The sequence below is a fragment of the Arachis hypogaea genome, chromosome 17 (assembly GCF_003086295.3).
Source record: "Arachis hypogaea cultivar Tifrunner chromosome 17, arahy.Tifrunner.gnm2.J5K5, whole genome shotgun sequence".
Lineage (NCBI taxonomy): Eukaryota > Viridiplantae > Streptophyta > Magnoliopsida > Fabales > Fabaceae > Arachis > Arachis hypogaea.
The window spans coordinates 36457779-36482888 of record NC_092052.1 but is presented as its reverse complement, the minus strand read 5'-3'; the positions used below and the strand labels follow the sequence as shown (position 1 = coordinate 36482888).

Sequence of the window (25110 nt, the reverse complement as noted above, 5' to 3'; positions counted from 1 at the left end):
ATTTTAATTTTAAAATTTTTAACTATTCCATATTTTTCATTCTTGTAGGACCTGATCAATTGATTCAACCAGTGATTCATTGGTTTAACCAGTGACCTAGTAATCTAATCGGGTCGATTATTGATTCGGTTTACACAATGATAGCACACAGGCAGGAACGAGACGTGACCGAAAGAAACTTCCATAGCAGAGTGTAGGGAGTCCACGGACATCATCTTCTTCAACTTTCATTGAGCTCTCATATGTTGCTAACGGAGGAAGAGGGTCTGCATTGAGGTGGGTGGGAACCAAGTCGGGGATATGGGTCTGTTGGAAAGGGTAGAATTCTTGGGGTTGGATCTGTTTTTGTGTACCTTATCCCAAATCCAAAAAAAAAAAAAAAAAAAAACCAAGTTATTCATTAAACTAATAAATCTTATTCCTTCATCTATTTCAACTACTTTATCTTCTCGAAAAACATAAAAGTTTAATTCTTTTTATTTTGTTCATAATTTTAATTGTTCTTTTGGTTTTTTAATTTTCAAAATATACAAAAAATAGGACAATACATAATTATACTTTATAATTTTAATTCTTCTATTGAAAACTTCAGACATTATTTCAATTATCTACAGTGTGAATGATTTTATTTTTTCCAAATTATCAGGAGGATACAAAAATTAATATAAATTATTTAAATTAAATTCATGTTATTCGATAACAAAAAATAGTCAAAAAAAAATTTATACAAAAAAGTGTTATTTCATACAAATAAAATTATACTAAATCGTAAGGTAAATGAGACGACGGAACAACAGAATTTATTAAATTCAAAAAAAAATATGTTATCTTTTTTTAATGAAAGAATAATCATGTGACACATTTTAATTAATTTAAGTTTTAATAATAATAATAATAATAATAATAATAATAATAATAATAATAACAATAATAATTATAATTATAACATTAATAAAAATGATGATAATAATACTAATAATATTATTTGAGCTTTTTAGTTGTATACAAAAATCCTATAGTAATGGGGGCAAACAATCCATCTTTTTTGGTTGTAAACAAAAATCCTATAAATTTTTGGTGTCCAACTACTACGGTCCATTTCATATCCACAATTATTGACCTTGAAATCTCCAAAAAGCTCCAGCGGTAAACAAAAAACAGTTACCGTGCTTAACAGATAACTCATTTTGACTAAGCCTTCACCAACTTAATCCAAGAATCCAGGTGTCTAAAGCCTACTGGATGGTCAATCAAAAGTCACCTTTAGTCACCCTTAATCATCAAATACAAAGCCACCACAGAACTCTCCTTGTAAAAAACAAAGAAAACAATAAACTAGAGAGTTTCTATGTGTAGCTAATTGTAGTTGTGATGAGGTTATGAGAGTGGAAAGAATCGAGAAAATGAGAGATATCAAACTATGATTATATAGCATTGGAATTAGAATCCTACACACACATTTTCAGAGTCTCTCCTTAGATATACATCAATGCAAAATAACTAACTGAAGCAACAATTATTGCCAATAACTAATTCCTTACTTTATCTATACATTAACCATGCTTTTACTCACTATCTTGACACTATTCATACCTTTTTGTATGATAATCTAAACCTATAATTTTTCTCCATGATGTAACGCCTTGTAGTACTCTTATCCAAACAGAAAGATTATCTTCTATCATAGAAAATTGATTTTTGCATATAAGATTTCTATCAAGTTAAGCATAATCTTGTCGACATACTCAATGCTTCTCCAAATACTATAATTTTTTATGGTTAGGTGCACAAACTTTCTACTATAGAATTTGTATTCAACCCATAACTCCATGCTTCCATATTTATTGTAGTCGTTAGGAACCTTAAACCAAAAGGCATCGGCTCCTCTTGCAAAGCATCAAGGTCCAATATCAAATAAGGTTACAGGAAAACGACCTTCCCTTATAAGGTAGACCTTCTTTTTATAACTAACTAGAGTTGAGATAAAATGAATATCATAAAAAGACATATCTGATGAATGATTCAGTCCCTCTCACCCATACGGGTTCTTCTATTCTTCTATGTGAGGTGGGGGGGTGTACGTAAGTGAAGAGCCTAGATAGAATGCAGTGCGCCGGTTGCCGATATAGTTACCATGCTTACCAACTGTTCCCATTGTTGCCTATAGATATAGATGGAAGGTAATAAAACTTGCTTCTCTTCTCCTAGACAATGACTTGCAACATGAGACTAACCACTAGTACATTGGTCTTTTATTACCGACAATCGAATCGACAATGCATTTAGGCCTACAAAAGGGCAAAACTGTTAGTTTTATAAAAGAGTGCTTCTGTAGCGGCCAAGAAGTTAAGGTGGCTAAAGTGACTGTATTTCTTGGTGACACGTGCAGTGGAAACTTGTGATTGCCTGTACTATGACCAAGTGAATTTATTAATTACAGTAAAAATAATAATAGTTGGTAACATTAATAAAGGAAAAAATCATGAAATTAAAATTTATTTTTGAGAAAAAAATTTATTGAAAAAAATAAAAGAAATTTGAAAGCTACAGTTAAGGTTCCAACTTTCAACTTCAAACAGGGGACTTAATCAACGATGGTGTAATGAGTCAGATAGTGTAATCGTTTTTTAAGGCTGTTGACCTCCCTTTGTGGCCGGCAGTAATCTGCGGAGGTGAAATTCGTTGAGGGTCGTTGTCGCGGCACCTATTAGGCATTGATCGGAGAAGGTAATTTTCATGGATTATTCTATTAAGGTGTCGGAAGAGGGGGTATATCATGGGCGGTATTGAATGGTGCTAGTCAGAGGTGAAAACAGAGAACAAGCGTCGTGGGTCGTTGGCGTCGTACCTGGTAGGCGCGGATCAGAAAAGGTTGTGTGCGTGGAATTGGACATCAAAGTGTCGGAAGCGGCTTAGTGCAATGGGTATGTCGTCGGTGGCATTGGCAGTCGCTACATTCAGGTACGTTATCATCCTTTTTTCATCTCTTCCTGCCGTCGTTGTGGAGTTCTCTGTTTTTATTGTTAGTATCTTGAATGAGTATGGATCTTGGAAGCATATTAATTGGCCATGTTTAGATTATTATTGAAACTTCAATGAAAGTGTCTTATTTCTGTTGGTTTCCAACATGAATAAATTCAATAGAATACCAAAACATGGCATGTGATTGTACAAAAAGTTCAACAATAATGTGTGTACATGTTTTAGTTTTCATGAATCAAATTTTTTTTCTCACTTTCTTTCTATCTTTAGAAAGTATTATTGGTTTAGTTGGTTAGCTTCTTGTTACTGAGAAAATGTATGTATCACACTATCTATGTAATATGGCTTATTCGTTTACATTGGTTGTTTAGAGAGAGTCATTATCCATAAAGAGTGTTTGCGTTAGAAACTTCTGTTGGAAGGGTCGAAGGATATTTGAGTACTTCTTCACAAATGCCACTATAAGTTATAATCTTACTTATCTATTTGAGTTTTCTTTATTTTATTTCATTTCGATTTCCAATTGTTTTCGTGCAAAATAAACATTTTACTTTCGAGTTATACTTTGGTTCGTATTTATTCTTCTCCAATGTTCTGAATTGAAATAAACTCTCCTATTTATTTTCTTTTTCTCCTTATTTCGGTTGGAAGGGTTGAAGGAGATTTGAGTACTTCTCCACAAATGTCACTGCAAATTATGATCTAATGTATCTATTTGAATTTTTCTTATTTTATTTTATTTCAATTTCCAATTCTTTTCACACAAAATAAACCTTTTATGTTCGAGTTATGCTTTAGTTCTACTAGTACTCTTTTTTGTCAGATATCCTGGGTTAAAATAAACCCTATGTTTGTCTTCTTTTTCCTTTTTTTGTTGAAAGGGTTGAAGGAGATTTGAGTACTTCTTCACAAATACCACTGCAAACTATGATCTAATGTATCTATTTGAATTTTTCTTATTTTAGTTTATATCAATTTTCAATTTTTTCGCACAAAATAAATCTTTTACTTTCGAGTTATGCTTTAGTTCTACTAGTACTCTTTCTTGTCCAATATCCTGGGTTCAAATTAACCCCTGTTTATCTTCTTTCTCTCCTTTTTTTGTTGGAACACTACAGGAAAAAGCATTTTTTCGACGCCAAAAATCGACGGTTATTTCTGCCGTCAATATTTTTCGATAGCTTGCTGTCGATATTGCCAAAAAAATAATTTAAAAAAATATTAAAATCAATGGCCAGTTCGTTGATATTTGTATGAGGCATTAACTTTTTTTTTCTATTATCATCATATTATCGACGCACCGGAAGTTGAAAATACTTTTATTTTAAAATCGACAAATATGGCGTCTATTTTATTATTTAAAATATCGACAATGTTGCCGTCGATAAATTTTAACGGTTTAAATTGCTTTCTAAAATAAAATAAACGGTGTAGATTTAATATATAAAATAGACACTATAGATGTTGCTTTTTTATAAATTAAAATCGACAAATATATCGTCTATTTTATTATTTATAATATCGACCATGTTGTCGTCAATAAATTTTAACGGTCTAGATCACTTTCTAAAATGGAATAAACAGCGTAGATTTAATGTATAAAATAGATACTATAAGTGTTACTTTTTTATAAATTAAAATCGACAAATACGTCGTCGATTTTAATCACCAAAATCACATTTACCCGCGTCCACCTCCCGCGTCCAAAGTTCAGAAATGCAATTCCCCCAAATTCCCTCATTCCACCTTGTTCCGCACCACCTCCTTCTTCCGCGTCCACCTTCTTCCGAACCACCTCCTCCTTCTCCCTCTGCCGAAGCTTCCATGGCAGGTTGTGCCCTCGCCGGTGCAGCTGCAGGTTCTGGTCCCTCTGGACATGAAATGGTTCGTCGCCATCAGCGACTTTGGCGATAGAGCTATTACTTCTGCCTCTAGATCTGCATGCTTCAATTCATCAATTCACTACTAGGTATTCTTTAATTTCTTGTCTGGTCTTCTTGGTTGACTTCGCTTTCTCTTCACTACTGCTGGAATTGAATTAGGGTTTCGGTAACTGGAAGGAGCTGCTGCTGATGAAGACATCATCATGATTGATGAAATATGACTTCCCTAATCATGAGATGCATGATACAGAATTCTAAAACTAACAATTGAAATTATATACATACATACAATTGACATATGCTGTGTTTGCAATGTGCTGTGTTTGCAATGGTGAAGGCTGCATTTGATGCAATTGACTTTGGATTGCACAGTGGAACTCATCCTAGGCTTGGTGTTGTGGACCACATTTGTTTTCACCCCTTGGTTGGTGCTTCCTTGGATCAAGCAGCTACGGCTGCTCGCTCCTTGGCTACGAAAACAGGCTCTACCCTGCAAGGTTAGTTGCACTGGGAAATTTTCATATTTACCTCACTAATGTTATTTACAAACAGCCAATTATAAGAATATTATCATGTATTTTTTGCACTGCATATTAGAAATGATGACTATTGATTAAGTGTAGTTGCACAAACTTAGATTTAGGCAAATTTATTAGGTTGGTGTTAGTTTATGGAGTCTGTTATATATGGATTGTGGAAGGACTTATGGAGATTGTTATTTCATTGATAAGGGGTTGTTTAAAGTTTCACGTGAACAAAGTAAATTTTATCATACTATATTCTGGAGGATGCTCTGAAACATAAAACTGATCAATCACTGCACGGTGGATACTGAATTCATAAAATTGTAGCAATCCACTGTTTTTGCACCGGTTACGATGGGAAACTTCTTTCTAGTATGTTTAAATGTTGAAATTGACTGAAATTTTATGCAGTACATACTTTTCTATATAGAGCAGCACATGAAGAAGGGAGGACGCTTGATTCAATCCGAAGAACACTTGGTTATTTCAAGCCAAATGCCAATCAAAACAGATGGTCCTGCTCAAGTGACTCCAGCTAAAGGTGTAGTATATTTATATACATACATGTCTGAAAATTAATAATAAAAAAAAAATTAAAATTGGTACATATATTATAACATGTGAATTGCAGTGGCAGCTAGCAAGCACAACTGCACAAGTGTTGTGTGTTGCTTTCATTTTCCTTTGACTAGAATTGTGATGAAAATAGAATAACTTGGTGTAATTAGAAGTTGTTTGGTCTGATATAATTGAATTACAATTACAGATTCTGTTGTAACTAGCTAGTTTTGTAATCTTTCTATTCCATAGTTTATGAATGCATTGTTTTCAAATATAAAAAGGGATTCAAAAATCTGGTTTTGTAACCATTTTATAGCTTTTTCTGAAGTTTTAATAAAGTCACTCAAGGTAATTAAACTCATATATATAGTAGAGGAACACTTAGCTTAATTAAAGTTTATTGTTAATGTCATATGTCTAATTTCTAGAGTAGTTTATGTGTTCTGTCTTTGATCCTTCTTAGTTATTGCATTAATTGGACACCAAGCAATGTTATTTGATCTATCTTCGAGTGAAAAAGAAAAAGGGAAAATTGAAAAGGGACTTTTTTTTTAATTAAATAGTCTTTTTCTACTACCTTTTCTAAAAATATATAGGTTATTTTCATAGGGATTTTGATGAGGTAATTGTCCTATTCTAGGAATTCTTAAACGAGGGGCCCTTAACAAATATATATGGTAATTCATTTTATATATGCGTGCCAACCTAATCAAATATATATTATATTAAAACAAGGGCCATTAACAAACATTGTCTTTATATGTATGAATGTTACGTGCGTTTTAATATCAACAATTCAATACTACTGACAAAAAAGTACAGGGTTGGCTAAGCTAGCTACAATTGCTGTAGATTTACACGTGATATTTAATTTGATTATATATCCAAAACCAAAACAATGTGAAGGGAAGAGAACCCAAAGCCAATTTCATTGTGATGATCTTTCTTGTTTCTTTTCTGACATGCCACTTGATAAACAAAACAGTAGTTTAATTGTAGCAATGATGACCACATCCACTCATCAAGCAGTAGAGACCCCTGTTACCATTTTGCCTCAAATTTGTAGGGCATCACCACCATACCTTGCTCTTCTCACATTTGACCATCTCCTTTTTCTTCTCTTCCACCATTATTATTACTATCTAATCTCTATTCTTAATCTTAAAATGAAATATGTGGAGCCATAACTCTATTCTTCTCTTCCACCATACAGGAATTCGTAATCAGCAAAAAAGAACTATTTTCTATGTATTTTTAGAACTGTTTTTGTATATTTTAGAACTGTTTCCTAAAATATTTTCTATGTATTTTAGAACTGTTTTTGTGTCTCTGATATGCCTTCTCAAGGAAGAGCTATATTTGGCTTGAAAGATGGGCATGATATTGTAAAACTTCGTAGTGCAATTTATTCAACATATAAATCAAGTCATTGAAGAATTATATTATTATCTGATTGAAAAGTTTTCAGAAAAAATGCAGATTAAAACTCAAGCAGAGGACAAGGCTTCTCAGTCAATCTTTTTAGGTGAGGTCAGGGCTGCATTTAAGTGCAGCACATATATATACCATATATATTATGATAGATTTTTATACTAATCTCTAGATAATGAATTGTTTAGGACCAGAAGCCGAAGCTTGGACGCTTCCGTCATTTTTTCCTGCCAATTACAAATGCTGTGCTGATTTTCTGAAGTGGGTATTTATGATGATGCTGCAGATATTTGGAGGAGGTTCGTCGTCCTCGTAAACATTATGTGTATATGCAATTTAGTCGATTATTGTTTGAGCATATTTTACATATATAATATAATATATGTAATATATGCAATGTAGTTGATTACTTGTAGAATATATAATATAATAATATGTGTGACATCATTTTCTTTTAAAAAAAAAAGAAACTTGTTGTATATAGCTCAATTTTATTCAATACCAATTGTTATATATAATGATTCCTTCTTCTTCTTTTATTTTTTATTTATTTTTTTATTAACCATTATTATTTTATATTTAATACCTTGCTTTTTTTCATTTGGCAGAAAGAAATCCAACATATTTTGCTATATAAGCATAATTTCTATTACTAATTAGTGATTATAGTGTTTTTCTATTATATTATTTGGGTTTATTATTATTATTATTATTATTATTATTATCTACTTTAAATTAAAATAGACAAAAAAAATATAGACAAAAAATTTGCTGCTATTTAAATAATAAAATCGACGGCAACTGCGTCGATTTTATTGGATCAAATATTGACGCCATGGCCGTTGATTTTAGTAAGCATATTATAGACAAAAATCGACGAAAACTGTGTCGGTTTTATTGGATAAAATATCGACGTCTGCTTTGTCGATTTTAGTAAGCATATTATCGACGAAAATGGTGTCAATTTTATTGAATCAAATATCGACAGAAATGGCGTCGATTTTATATAATAATATCGACGGCAATGTTGTCGATTTTAGTAAGAATATAAAATCCATATTACAGACAGAAGAGATGTCGATTTTATTAAATTATTATCGACGGCTAGGCAAGCCGTCGATTTTATTAGCATTTTGAAAAATCGACAAGCTTAATAGCGACCACATCCGCCGTCTATTTTGTCGTCGAATTTTAATATTATCGACGGCTTAGTCGTCGATTTGGCCGTCGATTTTAACAATGTTTCTTGTAGTGGAAGGGTTGAAGGAGATTTTACTAATTCTCCAGAAATACCACCGTAAGCTATGATCTAATGTATGTATCTGAGTTTATTTTATTTTATTTTATTTTGATTTCTAATTTTTGTTCCGCATAAAATTAACCTTTTAATTTTGAGTTATGCTTCAGTTCTACTAGTACTCTTTCCTCTCCAATATTTGAGTTCAAATAAATTCTCTTATGTATCTTTTTTCTCCCATTTTCTTGGAAGGGTTGGATTACTAGAATCATCACAAGAATTGATGAGGCAAATAAAATGAACTTGTATCTTTCTTTGATGAATTTATTCTCTTATTATATAAAGTTGCTTTTTGTATAATTAGCCCTGCACGTATTAAAGGCTTTAAATTATCTTCAAAGCCTTAGGAAAGCCAATTAGTACTTTGTTTTTTGTCTGATTTAGTTTGAAGAGAATTGGAATTCTTCGGATAATAGAAAATTATACTTTTTTTGAATTGGCATCGACGTTGTGAATCAAATGTTAGAGTTTTATGTTATTTTTGGTGTTGTCAATGTATTTAATTTTGAATTTTATAATGCAGGTACTTAATAACGCCTTGGAATGGATAGTGATAGCGAAGAAAACTCAGACTTTTTGGGTTAATGGACTAATGGATGGAGTAGTGAGTCCGACGAGGAAGAGGTCTCTAAGGGATTAGAGTCACTGTCACGAGTGGTCAAGGAGAGTGAGCCGGTACAGAGAGTTGATGTATTTGGTGAAGGGGACGAGGGTGGCAGAGTGCCTTCATCGGAGTCACCAGGTGGTTCAGGCAGTCAAATAAGTGATGATGTGGACACTTCCATGCTTTCAACTGCGGCTGCATTGGTTGATGCTGAATTTCATGGGGTTGAAGAGGCTTATGCAAGATATGTTGAGTATGAAAAGGTGACTGAATTTGTTGTTTGAAAAGTGGATTCCATTAAAGATGATGAAGGCAATGTTGTGAGAAAATTTTTCTATTGCAATCGACGGGACATGCGGGGCGGATAGGAAGAGGGCACATAAGGTGGAGTGACGAACTGATTTCCTGCTAGTAAAGAATTTTTGCAAATAAATTCACGTTGTAAGTATAGTTTCTAAACCAGCAAAGAATCCTTTCATACAAAAGTTTTGGTTGTCACAAGTAACAAAACCCAATAAAATTTATAACCAAAGTATTTAAACCTCGGGTCGTCTCTCAAGGAATTGCAGGGAAGTATGATTTATTATTAGTTATGAAATTGTATATTTTTGGGTTTTTGAAATAGGGAACAAAGAGAATAAATTAGCAATAAAGTAAATTAATTACTAGAAAAACTCTTGGCAAGGTATGAGAACTGGAAATCCCATCCTAGTTATCCTTATCAGGTGTGATGATAATTGTTTATTGCTCCCACTTAGTTAACCCTTACTAAATAAAGGAAAGTCAAGTGGACCAATCAACTTGATTCCTCAAGTCCTAGTCAACTCTTAAGGAAAGACTAGCTTTAGAGGGATCCAAATCAACCAGCAAGCTTCAAATATTAATCAACAGCTGAGTTTGATAACTCAAGTGTCACCAATTACTCAACCAAAGCCAAGAGGAGAAAATCCAAATTATTTATATCATAAATTAAAGAAAGCAATCATAAATCTAAAATACCTCGAATTATATTAAATAAAGAAATCAATTCTAACATGGAAAAGTTCGTAAACCAAATTGAAAAGATAAATAACAATTAAAGTAATAGAATAAGTAAAAGTAGAAAATAAATTAAAGGAACATTGAACCTGGAATGAAGAGAAGTAGCCTATTCATAATAGAAATCCTAAATCCTAATCCTAATCCTAAATCCTAAGAGAGAGGAGAGAGCCTCTCTCTCTAAAAGCTACATCTAAAAACCTTAAATTATAAATTATGAATTATGAATGTTGAATGAATGATGAATGAATGATTTGATTCCTTTATTCTCCAGCCTCTATTCTGTGTTTCTGGGCTTGGATCTGGGCCAAAAAGGGGCCCAAAAATCGCTGAGGGCGTTTTTTGCAGATTCCTGCACGTGGTGTCTGTCACGCGTGCGCGTGGGTCACGCGTGCGCATCAGTTGGGAGTTTTACTCATCAGGCGTGCGCGTCAGTCATGCGTGTGCATCAATTGAAGATTTTCCTTTTCACGCGTACGCGTCAGTCATGCGTACGCGTCAGTTATGTTTCGCGCTAGTCACGCGTCTGCTTCGTTCACGCGTGCGCGTCGAGGCCATTTTGCGCTAGGCACGTGTCCGCGTCGTCCATGCGTACGCGTCGCTGCCATTTTCTTCAAAACTCCATTTTGTGCGTCCCTTCCATTTTTACGTGTTTCCTTTCTGTACTCTAAGCCATTCCTGTCCTATAAAGTCTGAAAATACTCAACACACGGATCACGACATCGAATGGTAATAAAGGATAATTAAAATAAATATTTTTAAGGCATAGGAAACATGTTTCACATTTATCACATAATAAGGAAGGAATTGCAAAACCATGCAAATTATATGAATAAGTGGGTGAAGAATTGATAAAAAACACTCAATTGAGCACAAGATAAATCATAAAATAGTGGTTTATCAACCTCCCCACACTTAAACATTATCATGTCCTCATGCTTAGCTCAAGAGGAATAGAATAAGAGTGAATGTAGAATGGTAGAATCTTATGCAATGCAATCTATTCTAAATGCAAGCTACCTAAATGAATCATGCAATTCTAATTATTATCCACTAATATATATAAAGCTTACATGTGGTTAAATTGAGTCAAATTTTTCAAAGAATCATTTATGCACAACAAAGGACAAGCCATATTAAAATATGTTCACAATTGAATTGAGTTAACCACAAGATTTGACAAACTTGCAAGATAAGCAATAATAAAATATGGATATATGGAATTGAGCTATTGAACCCTCAGTGGATTTGTGTTTACTCTCTAATCGCTCAGTGTTTGGGGTTAATCACTCTATTCTTTTCTAGTCATGCTTTCTAAAACTTTATTCTTCATCTAACCAATCAACAAATATTGAATGTATACATACAAACATCATGAGGTCTTTTTCAAGGTTGTAATGGGCTAAGGTAAAGGTGAGGGCATATATAAGGCTAAGTGAGCTATAAATTGAATCTTTGATTAGTCTAAAATCTCACCTAACGTACACATACTCTATACAATTAAAATTATGCTTAGCTTCCCATAATTTTTCCACTTTCTTATCACATACTCATGCATCAAATTATTTTTAATTTTATCCTATGTGCATTGATTTTCTTCACTAAACTTATTCTTGGGATAATTTTGTCCCCTTTTTCATTTAACTAAAATAAATTTATATATATTTTATCTGAAACACAAATACAATATATCAATGCACATGGTATTTTAGTTATGCTGATTTCACATGAACATGCATCCAAATTCCAAATAATTTTGTCAATTGAATGTCTTTCTTATCATCCCACGTTCCCACATTTTCCCCACAATTAGTGGATGCACAATATCTATCTTAAGCTAACCAAGGATTCAACTTGGGATATTTTAATTTGTTTTTCTGCTTAAGGCTAGTGATGTGGTTATAGAGCAAAATAAATGGGGATTAAAAGGCTCAAGGTGGCTAACAAGGGTAACGTGAAAGGTAGGCTTATTTGGGATAAGTGAGGAAAAATTCAAATGATGGCCTCAATCATATGCGGGTATGTATCTACATTCTATATTGGACATTGATGAGCGGATATTGTATATGCTTTTTGGGGGTATTTTCATATAGTTTTTAGTAGAATCTAGCTACTTTTTAGTATATTTTTATTAGTTTTTGTGCAAAAATCACATTTCTGGACTTTACTATGAGTTTGTGTATTTTTTTGTGATTTCAGGTATTTTCTGGCTGAAATTGAGGGACCTGAGCAAAAATCTGATTCAAAGGTTGACAAAGGACTGTAGATGCTGTTGGATTCTGACCTCCCTACACTCGAAATGGATATTTTGGAGCTACAGAAGCCCAATTGCACGCTCTCAATTGCATTGAAAAGTAGACATCCAGGACTTTCCGGCAATATATAATAGTCCATACTTTGCCCAAGTTTTGACGACGCAAATTGGCGTTTAACGCCAAGTCTTTACCCTATTCCGGCGTTAAACGCCAGAAACAGGTTGCAAACCAGTGTTAAACGCCAGAAACAGGCTACAACCTGGCGTTTAACTCCAAAAAAAGTCTCTACACATAAAAGCTTCAATGCTCAGCCCAAGCACACACCAAGTGGGCCCCAGAAGTGGATTTCTGCACTATCTATCTTAGTTTACTCAATTTCTGTAAACCTAGGTCACTAGCTTAGTATAAAAACTACTTTTAGAGATTTGTTTTACACCTCATGACACTTTCACGTTTTACATTGTATCTCTACGGCATGAGTCTCTAAACTCCATGATTGGGGGTAAGGAGCTCTGCCGTGTTTCGATGAATTAATGCAATTACTACTGTTTTTCATTCAATCACGCTTGTTTCTATTCTAAGATATTCACTCACACTTCACCCTGATGAATGTGATGATCAGTGACACTCATCATCATTCTCACCTATGAATGCGTGCCTGACAACCACCTCCATTCTATCTACACTAGCTTGAGTGTGTATCTCTTAGTCTCCTGGTTCATGATCAGAGTCTTCGTGGTATAGGCTAGAATTATTGGCGGCCATTCCTGAGATCCGAAAAGTCTAAACCTTGTCTGTGGTATTCCGAGTAGGATCTGGGAAGGGATGACTGTGACGAGCTTCAAACTCGTGAGTGTTGCGCGTAGTGACAGACGCAAAAGAATCAATGGATTCTATTCCAACATGAATGAGAACCGACAGATGATTAGCCATGCGGTGACAGCGTATTTGGACCATTTTCACTAAGAGGATAGATGGTAGCCATTGACAACGGTGATCCACCAACATACAGCTTGCCATGGAAGGAGACCTGCGTGCGTGAAGAAGAAGACAGTAGGAAAGCAGAGATTCAGAAGACAGAGCATCTCCAAAACCTCAATCTATTCTCCATTACTACATACAAGTATTATTTATTTTATGTTAATTACTTTTCATAAACCCAACCATTTTTATTATTAATTTCCTGACTAAGAATTACAAAATAACCATAGCTTACTTCAAGCCGACAATCTTCGTGGGATCGACCCTTACTCACGTAAGGTATTACTTGGACGACCCAGTGCACTTGCTGATTAGTGGTACGAGTTGTGAAAAGTGTGATTTAAAATTCGTGCACCAAGTTTTTGGCGCCGTTGCTGGGGATTGTTCGAGTTTGGACAACAGACGGTTTATTTTGTTTTTTAGATTAGGAAAATTTTATTTTTTTTGTTTAGAGTCACTAAAATTGCGTCTTCTATTATTGTTTTTGGTTGAAATTTTTTCAGAATCCTTATTTTCTTTTTCATTTTTTTTCAAAACTTTTTATAAACTAATAATTGAGTTTTTCTGTTTGAGTTTAATTTCATATTTTAAGTTTGGTGTCAATTGCATGATTTTATTTTTCTTTCATTTTTTTTTGAATTATTAGTGCTCAGAATATAAAAATTTTTAAGTTTGGTGTCCTTTGTGTTTCTGTCTTCTTAAAAGTTTTTCAGAAGTTATTCTTAGAGTTTACCGTGATATTCAAAGTTTTTCTGTTTGTTTCCCTTGTTTTGATCTAAAAATTTAAGTTTGGTGTCATTTTTACTATTTTTTTCTTTCTTCATTAAATTCAAAAATATCTTTTCTCTTTATTTTAATTAATTTTCGAATTCTCCTTTAAAAATTCAGATTTTTATTTTAAAACTTTCTATTCTATCTTATCTTAGTTTTGAAATTTCAAAATTCAAAATCTTTTTCAAAAATCATATCCAAAGTTTTTTTTTCAAATCTTCTTAATTAAGTAATTATTTTTGTTTTCAAATTTATTTTTCTCTTAGTTTTCGAAATTTATATTTTAATTTCTAATTATTTTATTTTATCTTATTATTTTTATTTATTTTTAATTGTTCGGTTTGTTTCTACCTAAATAAAATACAAACAAAAAAATAGTTTATTTGCAATTCATTTCAATTTCCTTTTCTCCATCATGGACATAAGTGGAAATGAACAGTCCAGAAGGACTCTGGGGACATATGCTAACCCCATTACTGCTGCATATGGGAGTAACATCTATATACCTTCCATCAAAGCAAGTAGTTTTGAGCTAAATCCTTAGCTCATTGTCATGGTGCAGCAAAATTGCCAGTATTCCGGTCTTCCATAGGAAGAACCTACTGAGTTTCTGGCACAGTTCTTGCAAATTGCTGACACAGTGCGTGACAAGGAGGTAGATCAGGATGTATACAGGCTGTTACTGTTTTCGTTTGCTGTAAAAGATCAAGCTAAAAGGTGGTTAAATAACCAACCCACAGCAAGCATAAGAACATGGAAACAGTTATCAGACAAATTCCTGAATCAATATTTCCCTCCAAAAAGGATGACACAGCTAAGGCTGGACATCCAAGGCTTTAAACAAGAGGATGATGAATCCCTTTATAATGCCTGGGAGAGGTACAGAGGGATGCTAAGGAAATGCCCCTCTGAAATATTTTCAGAGTGGGTGCAATTAGACATCTTCTACTATGGGCTTACAGAAAAGGCTCAGATATCTCTAGACCACTCAGCTGGTGGATCTATAAACATGAGAAAGACTATTGAAGAGGCTCAAGAGCTTATTGATATAGTTGCTAGAAATTAGCATCTGTACATAAGTAATGGGTCCTCCATGAAAGAAGAAGCTGAGGCAGTATCAACTGACTTTAGTCCTCAGGAACAAGTTGTTGAACTCAATCAGCAACTATCTTCTATAACAAGGCAGTTAGTAGAATTTAAGGAGATGTGGCAAGAAACCAAAAATGCTAACAAGGATATGGAATCACAATTGAATCAGACAAAACAGCAGTTATCAAAACAGATAACAGAGGAGTGCCAAGCAGTTCAATTAAGAAGTGGAAAAATATTAAATACCTCAACCCAAAGCAGCAGAAAGCCAAGAAAAGAACAGTTGATAGAGGATGAGCAACCTGCTACCCAAAATCCCTCTGAGGACAGTAAGAGCCCAAAGAGGAATAAGTCTGGCATTCAAACGCCAGAAAAGGGTGAAAAATTGGCGTTAAACGCCCAATCCATGTTCAGTTCTGGCGTTCAAATGCCAGAAAAGGGTAGGAATCTGGCGTTAAACGCCCAATCCATTCCAGTTCTGGCATTCAAACGCCAGTGAGGGATCAGACACCTGCAAGTGCTGATAATGACGCCCTCAAGAAGGCTTCTCAACCTGCCTCTGTAGAAAATAAACCTGCAGCAACTAAGGTTGAAGAATATAAAGCCAAAATGCCTTATCTTCAGAAACTCCGCCAAGCGGAACAGAATAAACAATTTGCCCACTTTGTAGACTATATCAGGACTCTTGAAATAAAGATTCCGTTTGCAGAGGCACTTGAGCAAATACCCTCTTATGCTAAGTTCATGTAAGAGATCTTAAGTCATAAGAAGGATTAGAGAGAAACAGAAAAAGTTTCTCTCACTGAAGAATGCAGTGCAGTCATCCTAACAAGCTTACCAGAAAAGCTTAAGGATCCCGGAAGCTTTATGATACCATGCACATTAGAGGGTACTTGTACCAAGACACCCCTATGTGACCTTGGGGCAAGTATCAATCTAATCCCTGCATCCACTATCAGAAATCTTGGCTTGACTGAAGAGGTCAAACCAACCCAAATATGTCTTCAACTTGCTGATGGCTCCATTAAATACCCATCAGGCATAATTGAGGACATGATTGTCAAGGTTGGGCCATTTGCCTTTCCCACTGACTTTGTAGTGCTGGAGATGGAGGAGCACAAGAGTGCAACTCTCATTCTAGGAAGACCCTTCCTAGCAACTGGACGAACCCTCATTGATGTCCAAAAAGGGGAAGTGACCTTGAGAGTCAATGAGGATGAGTTTAGGCTAAATTCTGTTGAGGCAATGAAGCATCCAGACACATCAAAAGACTGCATGCGTGTTGATATTATTGACTCCCTGGTAGAGGAGATCAACATGGCTAAGAGTCTCGAATTAGAGCTAGAAGACATCTTTAAAGATGTTCAGCCTGATTTGGAGGAATCAGAGGAAATAAAAGAGCCCCTGAAAATTCCTCAGGAAGAGGAAAAACCTCCTAAACCCGAGCTCAAACCACTACCACCATCCCTGAAATATGCATTTCTGGGAGAAGGTGACACTTTTTCGGTGATCATAAGCTCTGCTTTAAATCCATAGGAAGAGAAAGCACTACTTCAAGTGCTAAGGACACACAAGACAGCTCTTGGGTGGTCCATAAGCGATCTTAAGGGCATCAGCCCAGCAAGATGCATGCACAAGATCCTATTGGAGGACGATGCTAAGCCAGTGGTTCAACCACAAAGGCGGCTAAATCTAGCCATGAAGGAGGTGGTGCAGAAAGAGGTCACCAAGTTACTAGAGGCTGGGATTATTTATCCTATTTCTGATAGCCCCTGGGTGAGTCCTGTCCAAGTTGTCCCCAAGAAGGGAGGCATGACAGTAGTTCATAATAAAAAGAATGAACTGGTTCCTACAAGAACAGTTACAGGGTGGCGTATGTGTATTGGTTATAGAAGGCTCAATACAGCCACCAGGAAGGATCACTTTCCTTTACCATTCATAGACCAGATGCTAGAGAGACTAGCATGTCATGAATATTACTGCTTTTTGGATGGCTATTCAGGTTACAACCAAATTACAGTAGATCCTCAGGACCAAGAGAAAACAGCATTCACATGTCCTTTTGGAGTGTTTGCCTACAGAAGGTTGCCTTTTGGTCTGTGCAATGCACCTGCAACCTTTCAGAGGTGCATGCTCTCTATCTTCTCTGATATGGTAGAGAAATTTCTGGAAGTCTTCATGGATGACTTTTCAGTATTTGGAGACTCATTCAGCTCCTGCCTTGACCATTTAGCACTTGTTCTGAAAAGATGCCAAGAGACCAACCTAGTTTTAAACTGGGAAAAATGTCACTTTATGGTGACTGAAGGAATTGTCCTTGGGCATAAAATTTCAAACAAGGGAATAGAGGTGGATCAAGCTAAAGTGGAAGTAATTGAAAAATTACCACCCCCTGCCAATGTTAAGGCAATCAGAAGCTTTCTGGGGCATGCAGGATTCTCTAGGAGGTTTATAAAGGATTTTTCAAAAATTGCAAAATCTCTGAGCAATCTGCTAACTGCTGACACACCATTTGTGATTGACACAGAGTGTCAGCAGGCATTTGAAACTCTGAAAGCTAAGCTGGTCACAGCACCAGTTATTTCTGCACCAGACTGGACATTACCATTCGAACTAATGTGTGATGCCAGTGACTATGCCATTGGTGTAGTATTGGGACAGAGGCATAACAAGCTTCTGTATGTCATTTATTATGCTAGCCGTGTTTTAAATGATACCCAAAAAAATTACACAACCACAGAAAAAGAATTGCTTGCAGTGGTTTATGCCATTGACAAGTTTAGATCATACTTAGTAGGATCAAAAGTAATTGTGTACACTGACCATGCTGCTCTTAAATATCTACTCACAAAGCAGGATTCTAAACCCAGGCTCATAAGATGGGTGTTGCTTCTGTAAGAGTTTGATATAGAAATAAGAGACAGAAAAGGGACAGACAACCAAGTGGCTGATCATCTGTCCCGGATAGAACCAGTAGAAGGGACGTCCTTTCCCTCTATTGAGATCTCTGAAACCTTTCCAGATGAGCAATTGTTTGCCATTCAGGAAACACCATGGTTTGTAGACATTGCAAACTATAAAGCTGCAAGATTCATACCCAAGGAGTACAGCAGGCAACAAACAAAAAAATTAATTACTGATGCAAAGTACTACTTGTGGGATGAACCATATCTCTTTAAGAGATGTGCAGACGGAATAATCCATAGATGTGTGCCTAGAGAAGAAGCACAGAAGATCCAATGGCATTGCCATAGATCACAATATGGAGGATATTTCGGAGGTGAGCGAACAGCCACCAAGGTTCTCCAAGGAGGCTTCTACTGGCCTACTCTCTATAGAGACTCCCGAGAGTTCGTACGAAACTGTGACAGTTTCCAGAGAGCTGGTAATCTGCCTCATGGTTACGCCATGCCTCAGCAAGGGATCTTAGAGATTGAGTTGTTTGATGTATGGGGTATTGACTTCATGGGGCCTTTCCCACCATCATACTCAAACACCTATATTCTGGTGGCAGTTGACTATGTATCCAAATGGGTAGAGGCCATTGCAACACCCACTAATGATACTAAGACAGTGCTGAAGTTCCTCTAGAAACATATCTTCAGCATGTTTGGTGTCCCTAAAGCACTAATCAGTAATGGGGGCACTCACTTCTGCAATAAATAGCTTTACTCTACTATGGTTAGATATGGAATTAGCCACAAAGTAGCAACTCCGTATCATCCACAGACAAATGGGCAGGCTGAAGTCTCTAATAGAGAACTAAAAAGAATCCTGGAACGAACTGTAATTACCCGTAGAAGGGATTGGGCAAGAAGCTTGGATGAGGCTCTATGGGCATACATAACAGCATTCAAGACTCCTATAGGGACCTCTCCATACCAGCTTGTGTATGGTAAGGCCTGTCATTTGCCTGGGGAACTGGAACACAAGGCCTACTGGGCAACCAGATTCCTAAATCTTGATGCCAAGTTAGCTGGAGAGAAAAGATTGCTCCAGCTGAATGAGCTAGAGGAATTCAGGCTCAATGCTTTCGAAAATACTAAGATTTACAAAGAGAAAGAAAAAAGGTGGCATGATAAGAAATTGTCACCCAGAGTCTTTGAACCTGGACAAAAGGTTCTGCTGTTCAACTCTAGGCTCAGATTATTCCCCGGAAAACTGAAATCCCGGTGGAAAGGACCATATGTAATTACAAGTGTATCACCATATGGCTATGTGGAGCTTTAAGACATTGATTCTAATAAGAAGTTCATTGTTAATGGACAGAGAATCAAGCATTATCTTGAAGGCAATATTGAGCAAGAATGCTCAAAGCTGAGGCTAGATTAAAAGCTCAGCAAGGTCCAGCTAAAGACAATAAAGAAGCGCTTGCTGGGAGGCAACCCAGCCATTAGCAATGTTTATTTTGCAAATAATAATTATATGAGTTTTATATAAATTATCTTTAAGAATGATTAACAATTGCAGGCGTTCACAGAGTTACATAAGAATTCAGAGCATAAAGCAGAGAAAGGGAGTTCACTGGCACAAAAACACCAGTAAAGGGAAGTTTGGGCGTTAAACGCCCAAAAGAAGCATCTACTGGGCATTTAACGCCAGTAAAGATACCTTTCTGGGCGTTAAACGCCAGAATTGCAGCATCCTAGGCGTTTAGAAAAAAATCCCAGTGACAAAGGATTTCTGGCGTTTAACGCCGCCAGGGTACCTGGCTGGGCGTTAAATGCCCAAAACAAGCAACAACTAGGCGTTTAACGCCAGAAGTGTGGAGGGGAGGAAGTTTGTTTTTCACTTCAATTTTCCTCAAATTTTCATATTTCCATCCATGATTTTTTGCATGAACATGTTACAAATTCTCCTTTTTCAATTTCAATTTCAAATTATTTCAAGCTTAAAAAATCTTTCTTCATTCTTCTTCAACTTCTTTTCAAATCTTTTTCAAAACTCATCTATCTTTTTAAATTCTTTTCAAATCATCATACTATCTTTTCAAAAAGTATATTTATCTTTTTCAAATCTCTCTCCTATCTTTTCAATTTTAAAACTATATCTTTTGCATATCATAATTATCTTTTTACGAATCATATCTTCTAGCATATCTTTTTCAAAATTTTTGAACCCACCCCCTCCTCTTTAAATTCACATTCGGCCACCCCTCTCCTCCACAATTCGAATTTGTCTCTCCTTCTATTCCTCTCCTTTCCTTTCTTTTGCTTGAGGACAAGCAAACCTCTAAGTTTGGTGTGCTTTTCGTGATCACTGAGCTAAGACTCACTAAGATCATGGCTCCTAAAGAAAAATAAACCACTTTAAGAGGCAAGAAAGAGAATATTCCAAAACCACTTTGGAATCAAGAGAGGTTCTTAACCAAAGAACATGCAGACTATTACTAAAAAATAATGGGTCTAAGATTAGTGATCCCGGAAGTTAAATTCGATCTCAAGGAAGATGAATATCCGGAGATCCAAGAGTAGATTCAAAACAGAGGTTGGGAAATTCTGGCTAATCCTGAGACAAAGGTGGGTAGAAACATGGTTCAGGAATTCTACGCAAATCTATGGCAAACAGATAAGCAGAGATTAACTGGAGCCACCTTCTATACCTTTCGAACCTTGGTCAGAGGGAAGATTATGTACTTCCACCAGGACAAAATAAGAGAGGTCTTCAAGCTACCTCAACTACAAGATGATTCATAATCCTTTAATAGGAGAATGGTGAGATTTGATAAGCGCTTAGACCAAGTTCTAGAGGACATATGCATCTCTGGAACCAAGTGGATAACCAATGCAAAGGGTGTCCCAAATCAACTCAAGAGAGGAGATCTCAAACCAATTGCTAGAGGCTGGCTGGACTTCATTGGACGTTCTATACTGTCCACCAACAACCGCTCTGAAGTCACTGTCAAAAGAGCAGTGATGATCCACTACATTATGCTGGGAAACGAAGTGGAGATCCATCATCTGATTTCTTGTGAGCTCTACACAATTGCAAAAAAGAACTCCACTGACGCCAAATTGGCTTACCCAAACCTAATATCTCTGCTATGTAAAGATGCTGGGGTGAAGATGGGAGTGGATGAGTATATCCCAGTCGAGCAACCAATCACCAAAAAGTTTATGGAAGGACAAAAAGTGTAGGATAACTCCATCAAAAGGAAGGCACAGGAGTTCCTCCCAGAAATCCCTCAGATTGATTACTGGACCCGCCTAGAAACATCTGTCACCAAGTTGCAAGAAGCTATGGATCAACTAAAGGAACAAGAGGAGCAGGGGCGTGAGCTACAGGAGCTGAAGCGCCAAAAGCTATCTCTTGAAGGGCCAAGCACCCCATAGACTAAAGGAGCATCCATCTCCCAAAATAAAGGTTGTTGAGTCCTAATCTTAGTCTTAACTCTGTGATAACTTTTACTATCAGAAGAAATCTACCTTAGAAGTTATATGAGTAGTAGTGATTAGTATCTTTATTTTATTTTTATTCCCCAAATAAGTTATAATTTATCTTTCTTATCATCATTGAACATGAATAAAATAGTAGATTTTTAGAATAAGAAGGCAATTTTATTTTCGAGTTCTTAATAAGAAAAATTCAAATTATTTATATGTGGTGGCAATACTTTTTGTTTTCTGAATGAATGCTTGAACAGTGCATATGTCTTTTGAATTTGTTGTTTATGAATGTTAAAATTGTTGTCTCTTGAAGAATGATGAAAAAGAGAAATGTTATTGATAATCTGAAAAATCATGAAATTGATTCTTGAAGCAAGAAAAAGCAGTGAAAAAAAAAGGAGAAAGCAGAAAAAGCTAGTAACCCTTTAAAACAAAAGGCAAGGGTAATGAAAAAGGATCCAAGGCTTTGAGCATTAATGGATAGAAGGGCCCAAAGGAATAAAATTCTGGCCTAAGCGGCTAAACCAAGCTGTCCCTAACCGTGTGCTTGTGGCGTGAAGGTGTCAAGTGAAAAACTTGAGACTGAGCGGTTAAAGTCGTGGTCCAAAGCAAAAAGAGTGTGCTTAAGAACTCTGGACACCTCCAATTGGGGACTTTAGCAAATCTAATTCACAATCTAAAAAGGTTCACCCAGTTATGTGTCTGTGGCATTTATGTATTCGGTGGTAATATTGGAAAACAAAGTGCTTAGGGCCACGGCCAAGACTCATAAAATAGCTGTGTTCAAGAATCAACATACTAAACTAGGAGAATCAATAACACTATCTGAATTCTGAGTTCCAATAGATGCCAATCATTCTGAACTTTAAAGGATAAAGGGAGGTGCCAAAACTATTCGAAAGCAAAACGCTACTAGCCCCGCTCATCTAATGAGAATTTGAGCTTCATATGAAACTCTGAGATGTTATTGCCCCTTGATTTTCTTTCTATTCTATTTTATTTATCTAGTTGCTTGAGGACAAGTAACAGTTTAAGTTTGGTGTTGTGATGAGCGGATATTGTATACGCTTTTTGGGGGTATTTTCATATAGTTTTTAGTAGAATCTAGCTACTTTTTAGTATATTTTTATTAGTTTTTGTGCAAAAATTACATTTCTGGACTTTACTATGAGTTTGTGAATTTTTCTATGATTTCAGGTATTTTCTGGCTGAAATTGAGGGACCTGAGCAAAAATTTGATTCAGAGGCAGAAAAAGGACTGCAGATGCTGTTGGATTCTGACCTCCCTGCACTCAAAATGGATTTTCTGGAGCTACAGAAGCCCAATTGATGCGCTCTCAATTGTGTTGGAAAGTAGACATCAAGGGCTTTCCATCAATATATAATAGTCCATACTTTGCCCAAGTTTTGACAACGCAAATTGGCATTTAACGCCAAGTCTTTACCCTATTCTGGCGTTAAACGCCAGAAACAGGTTGCAAACCAGTGTTAAACGCCAGAAACAGGCTACAACCTGGCGTTTAACTCCAAAAAAAGTCTCTACACATGAAAACTTCAATGCTCAGCCCAAGCACACACCAAGTGGGCCCCGGAAGTGGATTTCTGCACTTTCTATCTTAGTTTACTCAATTTCTATAAACCTAGGTCACTAGCTTAGTATAAAAACTACTTTTAGAGATTTGTTTTGCACCTCATGACACTTTCACATTTTACATTGTATCTCTACGGCATGAGTCTCTAAACTCCATGATTGGGGGTAAGGAGCTCTGCTGTGTTTCGATGAATTAATGCAATTACTACTGTTTTTCATTCAATCGCGCTTATTTCTATTCTAAGATATTTGCTCACACTTCACCCTGATGAATGTGATGATCCGTGACACTCATCATCATTCTCACCTATGAACGCGTGCCTGACAACCACCTCTGTTCTATCTGCACTAGCTTGAGTGTGTATCTCTTAGTCTCCTGGTTCATGATCAGAGTCTTCGTGGTATAGGCTAGAATTATTGGCGGCCATTCCTGAGATCCGGAAAGTCTAAACCTTGTCTGTGGTATTCCGAGTAGGATCTGGGAAGGGATGACTGTGACGAACTTCAAACTCGTGAGTGTTGGGCGTAGTGACAGACGCAAAAGAATCAATGGATTCTATTCCAACATGAATGAGAACCGACAGATGATTAGCCGTGCAGTGACAGCGCATTTGGACCATTTTCACTGAGAGGATGGATGGTAGCCATTGACAACGGTGATCCACCAACATACAGCTTGCCATGGAAGGAGACCTGCATGCGTGAAGAAGAAGACAGTAGGAAAGCAGAGATTCAGAAGACAGAGCATCTCCAAAACCTCAATCTATTCTTCATTACTGCATACAAGTATTATTTATTTTATGTTAATTACCTTTCATAAACCCAACCATTTTTGTTATTAATTTCCTGACTAAGAATTATAAAATAACCATAGCTTGCTTCAAGCCGACAATCTCCGTGGGATCGACCCTTACTCACGTAAGGTATTACTTGGACGACCCAGTGCACTTGCTGGTTAGTGGTATGAGTTGTGAAAAGTGTGATTTACAATTCGTGCACCAGACATATAGATTGAAACAAAGTAAAGATTACAAGCATAGAAAAGAAGGGCAAAACACACAGGAATGAAATTTATGGTTGAATGTAACTATACAATTAAGCTCAAAAACTCATGGTTTGTGTGTTCTTTGGCTCAAAAACCATATATCAGTTATGTATGTCATACAAGTAGAAATCAAGAGTTTCCATTATTCTCAATGTGAATCTTTGAATGGCTCTTATAAAAATAAGTAATTTCTTTGAAAAGTGTTGTCAATTTACCAACATCTATTGCTATATATATATATACAATGTGTGGATTGTTGTGATTCTGAAAAACTAAAGTTTCTAGTTTACTCTTTATTTTTAATTAAACCAAATTATTATATGCTAAAAGGGTAAACTTGTAACATCCCAATTTTTTGAATCAAGTCATTTTTTTAATAACTAATTAATTAATTAAAATGGTAATGATTTAAGATTTGAATTTAAAATTTAAACATATGAAAGCACTAGTGGTAGTAAATCTCTAACCGACAGTAAACAACCTTTTAAAACGTAGTCATAACTAATTCTACATTTATTAGATTTGAATGATATTTTGTTATATGAAAAGATAAGAATACTAGCTCTATTCCTTAAGTTCAGTATAAAAACAAATTCAAATTAAATTAGATAGATAAATCGGTTACGAGTTCAGAGTAGAAAATCGCGCTATTATCAGCCAGCCTGATATACT

The 25110-nt window shown here is 35.7% G+C and overlaps 1 protein-coding gene across 11 annotated transcripts; it reads left to right on the top strand.

Moving 5' to 3' along the window:
* The first annotated feature begins 4613 nt into the window (after nt 1-4613).
* On the top strand, nt 4614-7899 carry LOC112766177 (uncharacterized). Of its 11 annotated transcripts, none has more exons than XR_011875167.1 (5): nt 4614-4951; nt 5203-5362; nt 5825-5930; nt 7419-7475; nt 7570-7899. XR_011875167.1 is itself a non-coding variant. In XM_025812057.3 (5 exons), the coding sequence occupies exons 2-5, from the start codon at nt 5213-5215 to the stop codon at nt 7695-7697; spliced, it is 465 nt and encodes a 154-aa protein (XP_025667842.1). In that variant the 5' UTR covers nt 4614-4951; nt 5203-5212; the 3' UTR covers nt 7698-7899. The 11 variants fall into 11 exon arrangements, 7 of the variants coding, with proteins under 7 accessions (XP_025667842.1, XP_025667838.1, XP_072078842.1 ...); XR_011875165.1 differs by having other exon boundaries at nt 5820-5930; XR_011875166.1 differs by having other exon boundaries at nt 5025-5362.
* Nucleotides 7900-25110: the final 17211 nt, after the last annotated feature.

Bases quoted from the DNA above. Each gene is read 5' to 3' on its own strand.
- LOC112766177 (XM_025812053.3), top strand. From the start codon at position 5,164: ATGCTGTGTTTGCAATGTGCTGTGTTTGCAATGGTGAAGGCTGCATTT. The intron at 5,931-7,418 runs GTGTAGTATATT...AAAAGTTTTCAG, and splicing joins TCAAGTGACTCCAGCTAAAG to AAAAAATGCAGATTAAAACT. The intron at 7,476-7,569 runs GTGAGGTCAGGG...TGAATTGTTTAG, and splicing joins TTCTCAGTCAATCTTTTTAG to GACCAGAAGCCGAAGCTTGG.